At 46.1% G+C, this 12,167-nt stretch overlaps 1 protein-coding gene across 4 annotated transcripts in view; it reads right to left on the bottom strand.

The window, feature by feature from the left end:
• The window catches only part of LOC144499841 (CRACD-like protein), a 200,891-nt gene that overhangs the window by 13,892 nt on the left and 174,832 nt on the right, over nt 1-12,167 (bottom strand). For 3 of the 4 annotated variants that reach the window (XM_078222377.1, XM_078222375.1, XM_078222378.1), the window contains 2 exons: nt 8,999-9,040; nt 5,260-5,447 (listed from right to left, as the gene is read on the bottom strand). In XM_078222377.1, coding sequence (XP_078078503.1) covers nt 5,260-5,447; nt 8,999-9,040 — 230 coding nt within the window. The remainder of the gene's footprint in view (nt 1-5,259; nt 5,448-8,998; nt 9,041-12,167) is intronic. The other variant, XM_078222376.1, reaches the window with a different exon arrangement.

Here is a 12,167-nt window from a genome sequence, read left to right as displayed (position 1 = left end):
ATCTGCTGTGGCGGGATTTGAACTAAGGTCCCCAGAACTTTAGCTGAGTTTAATTAATAGTCTGATTAATAGTCTAGCGATAATACCACTAGGCCACCGCCTCCCCTATATATAAGCTTTATTAGGGTGTCGGCCAATAATTGTATAGACTAAACGAGAGCCTGCGCACTTCAACTGGCTGTCATATTCAGGCTGTATTTCACTAAAAATGATTGTTCAGAAGCCAGATCCCTGATCTCAGAGCAAACTGTCCTCCTGATTTGCTGCGATGTTTTATGAGAAAGGGATATTAATCTTACTGTCCTCATTACAGAGAGCTGCAGCATTGCCCAAACCCAGGAAGACTGACACACACATGTGCTCCTGGGAATGTAAAACATTTTTCATCTCGTTGGGTTGCCACTTGCAAGCATCCTCTGTTTGGCAGGGACGAAAGTTAATCTCAGGAGCATTGTGCAGTTTATGAAGATCAGCAGGGTTGGAAATACTTTGGCTCTGCAATACATTATTAAAATGTTGCTAAATTTGAAAGAAATTGTTGCGCAGATGGATTTCCAGTCTGCTGCAAGCTGACAGCGGCACTGGCTTTATCACTTACACTGAAGACTTGTTTGTGGAGAGCCGCAGAAATTACCGGCCGACTTTGGAGCCGGCGTCACATTTAATTTATAGCAACCGCATAAATTAGGTCGATGTAGTCAAATCAAATCAACTTAAGGCAAAGCGCCGCTCAGATTTGATTGGGCTCCTGCTGTCTACACTTCTGTTCCCTTCAGCTTCTAATGGTCAGTGGCACATCTTCGGAAGGCAAAGACCATTTGAGAGGCTGTCGCAGGTACTGTAGGAGACGTACAGGTGTACAAATAGCTGAGTCCCCTACCACTCCACAACCTGGGGGCTTACCATTGACGAGAAACTGAACTGGACCTGATATATAAAAACCCTGGCTGCAAGAGCAGGTGAGAGGCTGGGAATTCTGCAGTGAGTAACTCACCTCCCTGTCTGTTCACACTCCATCCACCAAATTGGGTGGCACAGTGGTTGGCACTGCTTCCTCACAGTGCCAGCGACCCGGGTTCAATTCCCAGCTTGGGTCACTGTCTGTGCGAAATCTGCACTTTCTCCCCATGTGCGGATTTCCTCCAGGTGTTCTGGTTTCCTCCCACAGTCCAAAAGGTGCTGGTTAATTCTCTCTGTGTCCTGAGCAGGCCCTGGAGTGGGGCAACTAAGGGATTTTCACAGTAACTTTATTGCAGTGTTAATGTAAGCCTACTAGTGAAACTAGCAAATAAACTTTATTTACAAGTCTCAGGTCAGGCACACGATAGAATATTTTTCATTTGAATCATAGAATCCCTACAGTGCAGAGGGAGGCCACTCAGTCTGCACTGACTCTCTGACAGGGTAACCTACCCTAGTCCCACCACCCCACCCTATCCCCGTAACCCCACACATTTACCCTGCTAATCCACCTAACCTACACATCTTGGGACACTAAGGAGCAATTTAGCATGGTCAATCCACCTAACCTGCACATCTTTGGACTGTGGGTGAAAACCCACACAGGCACAGTACGTGCAAACTCCACACAGTCATCCAAGGCCGGAATTGAACCCCGGTCCCTGGTGCTGAGAGGCAGCAGTGCTAACCACTGTGCCACCTCCTGCTTAGATGAGTACAGCTCTAACATCACTCAAGTAGTTCAACACCATCCAGGACATAGCAAGAAGAATTTATGTTTTACCTATTGTTTGGCTTAATCTATGAAAGTACATCTGAATGTACGAAATGGATTTGGAAAGATTGCCTTGATGGTGGTGGGACTAGGTAAGATACCCTGTCAGAGAGTCAGTGCAGACTCAATGGGCCGAATGGCCTCCTTCTGCACTCTAGGGATTCTATGATTCAAGTGAAAAATATTCCATCATGCTCCTGACCTGAGACTTGTAAATAAAGTTTATTTATGGGCCGAGAGGTGGCGGATGGAGTTTAATGCGGAGAAGTGTGAGGTAATTCACTTTGGTAGGAATAACAGATGTGTTGAGTATAGGGCTAACGGGAGGACTTTGAATAGTGTGGAGGAGCAGAGGGATCTAGGTGTATGTGTGCATAGATCCCTGAAAGTTGGGAATCAAGTAGATAAGGTTGTTAAGAAGGCATATGGTGTCTTGGCGTTTATTGGTAGGGGGATTGAATTTAGGAGTCGTAGCGTTATGTTGCAACTGTACACAACTCTGGTGCGGCCGCACTTGGAGTACTGTGTGCAGTTCTGGTCCCCACATTACAGGAAGGATGTGGAGGCTTTGGAGAGGGTGCAGAGGAGGTTTACCAGGATGTTGCCTGGTATGGAGGGGAGATCCTATGAGGAGAGGCTGAGGGATTTGGGATTGTTTTCGCTGGAAAGGCGGCGGCTAAGAGGGGATCTTATTGAAACATATAAGATGATTAGAGGTTTAGATAGGGTGGATAGTGATAGCCTTTTTCCTCTGATGGAGAAATCCAGCACGAGGGGGCATGGCTTTAAATTGAGGGGGGGTAGTTATAGAACCGATGTCAGGGGTAGGTTCTTTACCCAGAGGGTGGTGAGGGATTGGAATGCCCTGCCAGCATCAGTTGTAAATGCGCCTAGTTTGGGGGCGTTTAAGAGATCCGTAGATAGGTTCATGGACGAAAAGAAATTGGTTTAGGTTGGAGGGTCACAGTTTTTTTTTTTAACTGGTCGGTGCAACATCGTGGGCCGAAGGGCCTGTTCTGCGCTGTAATGTTCTATGTTCTATGTTCTATTAGTTTCACAAGTAGGCTTTCATTGACACTGCAAAAAGGTGATCATCATGGACTGCTTCAGTACGAGGAGTCTCGAGTAGCGCTGAAAACTGCAATTGTCAACAAGGGGAGGCGATGGCCTAGTGGTATTACCGCTGGACTATTAATCCAGAAAACACTCTGGGGACCTCAGTTCAAATCCTGCCACGGCAAATGGTGGAATTTGAATTCAATTTTTAACAAATCTGGAATTAAGAATCTACTGATAACCATGAAACGATTGTCAGGAAAAAAAAACATTTTGTTCACTGATGCCCTTTAGGGAAGGCAATCTGCCGTCCTTACCCAGTCTGGCCTACATGGGGCCTCCAGAGCCACACCAATGTGGTTGACTCTCAACTGCCCCCTGAAATGTAAGCCACTCAACTCAAGGGCGACAAGGATGGGCAATAAATGCCGGCCAGCCAGCAATGCCCGTGTCCCACAAGCGAATAAAAAAAAGCATCACTACGATGGATAATTAGGGCGGCACAGTGGTTAGCACTGCTGTCTCACAGCGCCAGGAATCCGGGTTCAATTCCGGCCTCGGGTCACTGTCTGTGTGGAGTTTGATCATTCATCCCGTGTCTGTGTGGGTTTCCTCCGGGTGCTCCGGTTTCCTCCCACAGCCCAAAGATATGTGGGTTAGGTTGATTGGCCATGCTAAATTGACCCTAGTGTCGGGGGGATTAGCAGGGTAAATGTGTGGAGTTTTGGGAATAGGGCCCGGGTGGGATTGTGATTGGTGCAAACTCGATGGGCCGAATGGCCTCCTTCTGTACTGTAGGGATTCTATGACTTTATGATTCTATAAAAGGAGCTGAAAATGGTTGGGCCGAGGACACTACTCTGTCAACCTCTTGCAGTGATGTCCTGGGGTTGAGATGATTGGCCCCCAAGAACCACAACCATCTTCCTCTGTGCGAGGTATGGGTTTAAGTTTTCTGCTGAATCCATTTGATTTCGGTTTTGCGATGTTTCCTTGATGTTGCACTTAGTCAAATGGTGCTTTGATGATAGGGCAGTCAGTTTCACCTTCGCTTCATTGGTAGTTGTGCCGTATCGTAAGCATGAACCCATCGGAGACTGTGATCCTGACTGGGATACTCAGGGGAACATTGCAAGACTTGTAATGTACAAATAATTGTGGTCCAAAGAATAGTAGCTTCATAGAAGATACAAACTCAAAGCAGCTGTACTGATCGTTTTTTTTTAGCTTGGACTTCAGGGAAATCAGTGAAAGGTTATAAAACATCTGAAAAGCATTGCCTCATCACTCAAGGCAGTCTCCTCTATTCATACCTGGATTAGTAGGGCCTTTCGAGTTTCAATTTAAAACAAAACAAATTAAACGTAATAAAGTCTGTGTTTGCAGCTGCGTGGCTCAGTCTATTTGTCCACACGTGTCGATAAGACAAAATAACCACTTTATGCTAAAGTGGAGAGTAAAATGATAGGTTCCCAAGGGGAGGAACACGCAGAGTGTATGAATCTGGGTCATCCAAATCCAAAATGTAAAACAAAGGGATGGAAATTAAAATGACAACTGTTGTTTATCCATGAGGATTTTCTTTCTCAGCATGAACTGCTGGTGGGAAACCTTGCTCACTCCTTTTTAATTTGGATCAAAGCATTCTGTCTTTCACTTTTAATTGTTTAAAGTTCATTTATTTATTAGTATCACAAGTAGGCTTACATTAACACTGCAATGAAGTTACTGTGAAAATTCCCTAGTCGCCGCACTCCGGCGCCTGCTCGGGTACACTGAGGGAGAATTTAGCACGGCCAACGCACCTAATCAGCATGTCTTTTCGGACTGTGGGAGGAAACCGGAGCACCCGAAGGAAACCCACACAGACACGGGGAGAACGTGAAGACCCCGCACGGACAGTGACCCAAGCCAGGGATCGAACCTGTGTTCCTGGTGCTCTGAGGCAGCTGTGTTCTGCCACCGTGCTGTCCCTAAGTTTTAAACTGTAGTCTAACTGTAAGCAGGAACAGCAACCAAGTTCACAAAAAAATGTGCAACACAACACGCTGTTACACAGATTCCCAACAGGAACTTTTACGGGATTAAATTCTCCCCAGGATTACTGAAGGACACAAGAATGACAGATTTGTTACAGCGCACAAGGGGGCCATATGGCCCGTCATGTCTGTGCTGGTTCCCCAAATGTGCAATGCACCTTGTGCCATTCCCCTGCCTTCTTCCCGTAACCGTGCAAATTCTTCCTTTTCAGGTAACAATCCAATTCTCTCGAGTGTCTTGACTGAATCTGCCTCCCCATCCCCCTGCCCCCCCCCCCCCCCCACCCCCCGACCCACTTAGGCAGCGCATTCCTGATCCTGATGCAGTCTGTGTGGTGTACTATACCATGTTCAGAATGGAGTGACTGATGATCAGCATAATATAGCATATCAAAGAAGAATGAAGGGGTCAGCACCGCACAATGTTACCTTGTCCACTGTTTTCCTGTCGGCGATAGGTTTGGCTTCCTGGGTTGGCGTTTTTGCTGCTTTCCCATAATGCTGCACTTGATACCCCTTCTGCTTTTGCCTGGCCATGGTGACCCAAGCTGGCACAGAAGAGTCCTCGGTGGACGATCCGCTGTCTTGGGTATGCTTGTCAAAAGGTTGCCCCCGCTCTAGGGAAAGGAGATATCATCAATATTTCCAAAGCTAACAATTTGTACACAATCCTAATGCAATTACTCACTCATAAACAGAGAGAATGGCGGTGACAGGATTTCATTCAACAAAGAACCATTTAATTAAAAAAAATCAGAAGAATATAGATTTCAAAATATTTTTGATCAATTGCTCATCTATTGGTGATTTATTGTAATGGTGCAGATCTTGTTAATATAATCATGTCAACTGATTTCAAGTTGGAACGAATGTGCAGATTTGCAAAGATTTGTTTTCATAATCACGTTTTCACATTGGTCAAACCTTAAACCCTTTGGGAATGTAACAATAACATACATTTCACAGGTTACAGTTTTTCACTCACTTGCCGTCCAATAAATGTCCCATTATTTAAGCTGCGCAGCACATACATATGGATTAGGAGCAGGAGTCGGCCACTTGGTCCCTGGAGCCTGCTCCACCATTCAATAAGATTATAGCTGATGGAATTTTTACCTCAACTTCAGATTACTGCCTCCCCGCCCGATAGCCTTTCACCCCATTGCTTATCAAGAATCTATCTACTTCTGCCTCAATCATGTTCAAAAACGCTGTCTCAGCCATTTTCTGAGGAAGAGAATTCCAAAGTCTCACAACCCTTTGAGAGAAAAAAAAATCCTCATCTCTGCCTTAAATGGGTGACTCATTTTTAAACAGCGGCGGGGGTTCTCAATTCTCTCACAAGAGGAAACATCCTCTCAACATCCACCCTGTCAGGCTCCCCCTGGAACCTTATATGTTTCAATCAAGTCACCCCTTACTCTTCTAAACTCCAGTGGATATAAGCCTAACCTCTCCAACCTTTCCTCATAAGACAACCCGCCCATTCATGGTATTAATCTAGTGAATCTTCTCTGAATGGCTTCCAACGCATTTACATCTTTCCTTAAATAGAGACCAATAGTCTACACAGTACTCCAGATGTGGTCTGACTAATGTCCCGTAAAACTGAAACACAACCTCACTACACTGGTATTCAATTCCCCTCACAATAAATAAATAAGCAACACAAAACCAGTGCCTTCAAAACTCTGTGTCACTCTCATCAAAATCTGGCATTTCCACATGCTGGTCTTGAAACATTTTTCATTAATAATAATAATCATTAAAGTAAAGTTTATTTATTAGTCACAAGTAGGCTGATATTAACACTGCAATGAAGTTACTGTGAAAATCCCCCAGTCATCACGCTCCGGCACCTGTTCGGGTACACTGAGGGAGAATTTAGCATAGTCAATGAACCTAACCTGCACATCTTTGGACTATGGGCTGAAACCAGAGCACCCAGAGAGAACCCACGCAGACATGGGGAGAACACGCAAACTCCACACAGACAGTGACCCAAGCCAGGAATTGAACCTGGGGCTCCCTGGCGCTGTGAGGCAGCAGTGCTCACCACTGTGCCATCATGCCACCATCCTCTATAGGGTGGCACGGTGGTACAGATCATGGTTGATCTCATCTCGGCCTCAATTCTACTTTCCTGGCGGTTCACCATAGCCCTTCAAACTCTCACTAATTAAAAATCTGTCCACCTCTCCCTTAAATTTACTCAAAGTGCCAGCCTCCACCACACTGTGGGGCAGTGAATTCCACAGACTCATGACCCTTTGTCAGACCTGCTGAGATTTTCCAGTATTTTCTGTTTTTGTTGCAGATTCCAGCATCCACAGTAATCTGGCAGCTCGTTCCAGACACTCACCACCCTCTGTGTGAAAAAATTGCCCCTCTGGATCCTTTTGTATCTCTTCCCTCTCACCTTAAACCTATGCCCTCTAGTTTTAGACTCCGCTACCATTGGGAAAAAATGTGGACTATCTAGCTGATCTATGCCTCTCACTATTTTATAGACCTCTATAAGATCACCCCTAAGTCTCCAGGGAAAAGTCCCAGTCTTATCCAGCCTCTTCTTCTAACTCAATCCATCAAGTCCCGGTAACATCCCAGTAATTCTTTTCTGCACTCTTTCTAGTTTAATAATATTATTTCTATAATAGGGTGACCAGAACTGTACACAGTATTCCAAGTGTGGCCTTACCAATGTCTTGTACAAATTCAACAAGATGTCCCAACTCCTGTATTCAATGTTCTGACCAATGAAACCAAGCATGCCGAATGTTATCAATACTGTAAAAGAAGCTACCAAAATTGGATTTTCCTGGACAACTATTAAAGCGATGGTCACGATTGTCCCTGAAACCTTTCACTGAACTGTCTCGTTCACTTCTTAATCGTTACATTTGTTTGGTTGGTCTGCTTCAATTTGGCCGCAGCAGCTTTGAACATGTGGCACCTTGTAAGCATGTGTTTGTGCTAATCCCCATAGAAGGTTGCAGCTCAGCAACAGGCTAAAATGTTTATTTATTAGTCACAAGTAAGGCACTGCAATGAAGTTACTGTGAAATTCCCCTAGTCGCCACAGTCCGGCATCTGTTCAGGTCAATGCACCTAACCAGCATGTCTTTCAGACTGTGGGAGGAAACCGGAGCACCTGGAGGAAACCCACGCAGACACAGGCAGAACATGCAAACTCCACACAGACAGTGACCCAAACCGGGAATTGAACCCGGGTCCCTGACGCTGTGAAGCAGCAGTGCTAACCACTGTGCTAATTGGCTCATTAAGCATTTAGAAGAAGCATTTAGAAACCCCACAGTGCAGAAAGAGGCCATTTGGCCCATCGAGTCTGCACCGACCACAATCCCACCCAGGCCCCACCCCCATATCCCTACATATTTTACCCGCTAATCCCTCTAACCTACACATCTCAGGACACTAAGGGGCAATTTTACATGGCCAATCAACCTAACCCGCACATCTTTGGACATTAAGTGTTGTCTGCACATGAGAGACCTAGTCTGGTCCCACCTTACTGCTCACTCCCCATATCCTGTAGTAATCCTTGTTATCAGCAGCCACTGTTCGGAATGATTAGCTGGCTGCTTCAGCGACTGTTTGCTATGGAACAGTTCACATCCCTGCCACTTCCTGGGCGTTGAAGTCAGTTTTGGTCACGGATTAGTCGCAGCTCCCTGGCTGGCTTGTCCAGTTTGCGTACAGCATGTGCATTTTATTTTTCCAGATGAGTCGGTCTTATTTTGTAACTTGTTGTCTCATTTTTCCAGATTGCTTCTCGAAAAGACTGGATTTGAATGTTGAAGTTTATTTATTAGTCACAAGTAGGCTTACATTCACACTGCAATGAAGTTACTGTGAAAATCCCCTGTCCAGGGAAGAGAACCACATTCTGAAAGTTGGGATATTTGTGGTGAATTGTATATGACAGACTTCATTTACTCAGAAATACACATGACTATAAAAAGAAAAAATCATTGTGTAATCACATTTTTAAACATCGATTAGAATCAGGTGATTTAGTTGGTATCACACATAGGGTTTAGATTTAATTTTTTAAAATTTCAACTCCCCCAAAATAAATCGTGTGTAATTTAATCCGTCCAGAAATTAATGATAAAAGATTAGCAGTTCCACGCTTTCGTATTTCTACCTTCTTCACAATAGCCATCTTGCAAAACTTCAACAGTTTTCTCTGGAAGAAATGAAATTGGTTTATCCGATAAATAGTCAATTTGTTCATCATTTTACTTCCCCTCCCCACCCTGCTCGCAACAAAAGGGAGCCTCATTAAACTATCGGAGCCTCGTTAATCTATCAGAGACTCATTAATCTCTCTAGTTTGAGGGTTTATGATGCACTTAGGACATGACTCTCACCCCCAACCCCAATGACGGGCATTTTAACTGGGCAGAGTGCACATTACAGATGCGCTGCTCAGTAAAAATAGGGAGAAGAAAGAGGCCGGACCATGTAGTTTTTTTTTGTCTCTCTCCCTTTTTCAGTAAGGGTGTTACATTGGCAGTTTTCCAATCCTCTGGAACTTTTCCTGAATTTAAGGATTCTTGGAAGGCTACCACCAGTGCATCTCTATAGTTACTTCCTTTAATATCCCAGGATGCAACCTATCAGGTCCATCAGGAGGGTATTAGCCATGAGGAGAGGTTGGATAAACTCGGTTTGTTCTCACTGGAACGACGGAGGTTGAGGGGCGACCTGATAGAGGTTTACAAGATTATAAATGGCGTGGACAGAATGGATAGTCAGTGCTCTTTCCTTGGGTAGAAAAGTCAAGTACTGGGGGACATAGGTTTAAGGTGCGTGGGGGGAAAGTTTCGAGGAGATGTGCGAGGCAAGTTTTTTACACAGAGGGTGGTGAATGTCTGAAACATGTTGACCAGAAGGTGATGGGAGCAGGCATGGTAGCAGCATTTAAGGGGCATCGAGATGAATACATGAATAGGATGGGAATGGAAGGAAACGGACTCTGTAAGAGCATACGGTTTTAGTTGAGGCAGGCATCGTGATTGGCGCAGGCTTGGAGGGCCGAAGGGCCTGTTCCTGTGCTGTACTGTTCTTTGTCCAGGGGACTAATTGGCTTTTAGCCCCATTCGTTTCCCCAGTACTTTTTCTCCAGTGATTGTCATTGTTTTTACTTCCTCCCCACCCTTCTGCCCCTCAATTTAGTGTATCCTTCTATTCCCTTTCCCTGTGTTTATCTAGCTGTGTATTAAATGTATCTGCTCTATTTGCCTCCATGTAAATGTTGAAACCAGAGGTCAGAAGGAGCAGCATTGTTCCTTCAGCCTCCGCAAAGCAATGTGATGCTTTGTTATCCTGGGCTTTCTACGCATCATTGAAAACCTGCCCCCCACCTCCCACCGCCCCACCAACCTCCGCCAACCCACTCCTCCCCCTGCCACTCTGTGAGCACAACCCTCGCCAACCCTCCAAACGTACACGGTGGCCGGACCTTTACTGTCCTGCCCGCCACGGGAATCGGCGCGGGCGAGGGGCGGACCATAGAAAGGTCCACTGACCTCGGGCGGGATCGTACGGTTTCAGGACAAGCAAGACCGTAAAATCCTGCCCGATACCTCTGAGGAAAGTTCACGGGCATGGAGGGCGGGATTCTCCAACCTTGTCCGTGGCCATCCCACTGCAAGTGAGAACGGAGAGTTTGGCATTCCAGCCAAAACTCCATTCACTTTCAGCGACACCGGAGAATCCCAGCCATGAACAAGGATGGAGTTTTATTGACAGAAGGGTCAACCCTATTTTCTCTCTCCACAGATGCTGCCAGGGACCCGGGTTCAATTCCGGCCTCAGGTCACTGTCTCTGTGGAGTTTGCATGTCCTCCCCGTGTCTGCGTGGGTTTCCTCCGGGTGCTCCCGTTTCCTCCCACACTCCAAAGATGTGCAGGTTTCCAATTTCCAGCATTTGTGGTTCCATTTCTAACACTTACTAGCTGATGTGACCTGGCTGCCAGATCACTGGGGATTGTGGCTGAGTGGAGCTGGTATCAGGATGGTGATTTTACACTCTCACAAGGAGACCTGGTCCTCTGAATGGACCTGCTGGCACTACGGGCCAAGCAGCTGGCACACCTCATTGGTGGACTGGCCGGGAGTTAAAATCCATCCCTTTGCATCCAGAATATTGGAATACTGTAACGAACCTATAACGTTGTTGATTGGGCCACGCCAGATTAGAACATTCTTTCATGCTGAACCGTTTTGAACTACCAGGTAGGTTTCCAATATCGCGTATAAAATGGGCATTGTGAATTGGCTGCTCATTATAGTAACTGCCCAATGCCCCTTGGCTATAATGGGCAGCTGATTCCTGCCAGTTCCCTGTGTGTTTAAAGTTTAAGTTTATTTATTAGTGTCACAAGTAGGCTTACATTAACACTGCAATGAAGTTACTGTGAAAATCCCCTAGCCTCCACACTCTGGCACCTGTTCGGGTACACCGAGGGAGAATTTAGCATGGCCAATGCACCTAACCAGCGTGTCTTTAGGACTATGGGAGGAAACCAGAGCACCCGGAGGAAACCCACGCAGACACGGGGAGAACGTGCAGACTCTGCACATACAGTGACCCAAGCTGGGAATCGAATCCGGGTCCCTGGCGCTGTGAGGCAGCAGTGCTGACGACTGTGCCACCGTGCCACCCTGGACAGAGAAATGAAACCTTGCCCTGTTGATCATTCAGATTCTCCCCAAAACATAAAACACAGCTGTCTCAGATTTTGCACAGAAACAAAGCATAGAAATCAGAGAATCCTACAGTGTGGAAGGAGGCCATTCAGCCCATCAGATCTGCACTGACTCCCTGACACAGCATCGTACACAGGGCCTATCCCTGTAACCCTATATATTACCCTGCTAATCCCCCTAACCTATGCATCTTGGGATACTAAGGGACAATTCAGCATGGCCAATCCACCTAACCTGCACATCTTTGGACTGTGGGAGGAAACCGGAGCACCCAGAGGAAACCCATGCAGACACGGGGAGAACGTGCAAACTCCACACAGACAATGACCCGAGGCCGGAATTGAACCCGGGTCCCTGGCGCTGTGAGGCAGTTATGCTAACCACTGTGCCACCGTGCCACCGAAAGTTTGCAGTTTGGTGAAGAAAGTGATTAATATCAGGGTTCCCGATTCAGGTACGCATTTTGTAACTCTGGTTGAACCCCCCCCCACTTTATATTCGAAAGTTCTTAGTTAAGGAAGACAAATGGAAAGCATCACCAGACCAGCCATCCGGCCACAATAAATAGAGTAATAAAAACGAGATGGCAAGTGGAAGTG

This window comes from Mustelus asterias, chromosome 10 (assembly GCF_964213995.1).
Source record: "Mustelus asterias chromosome 10, sMusAst1.hap1.1, whole genome shotgun sequence".
In the NCBI taxonomy this organism is placed as follows: Eukaryota; Metazoa; Chordata; class Chondrichthyes; order Carcharhiniformes; family Triakidae; genus Mustelus; species Mustelus asterias.
This window is presented reverse-complemented; position numbering and strand designations above follow the sequence as displayed.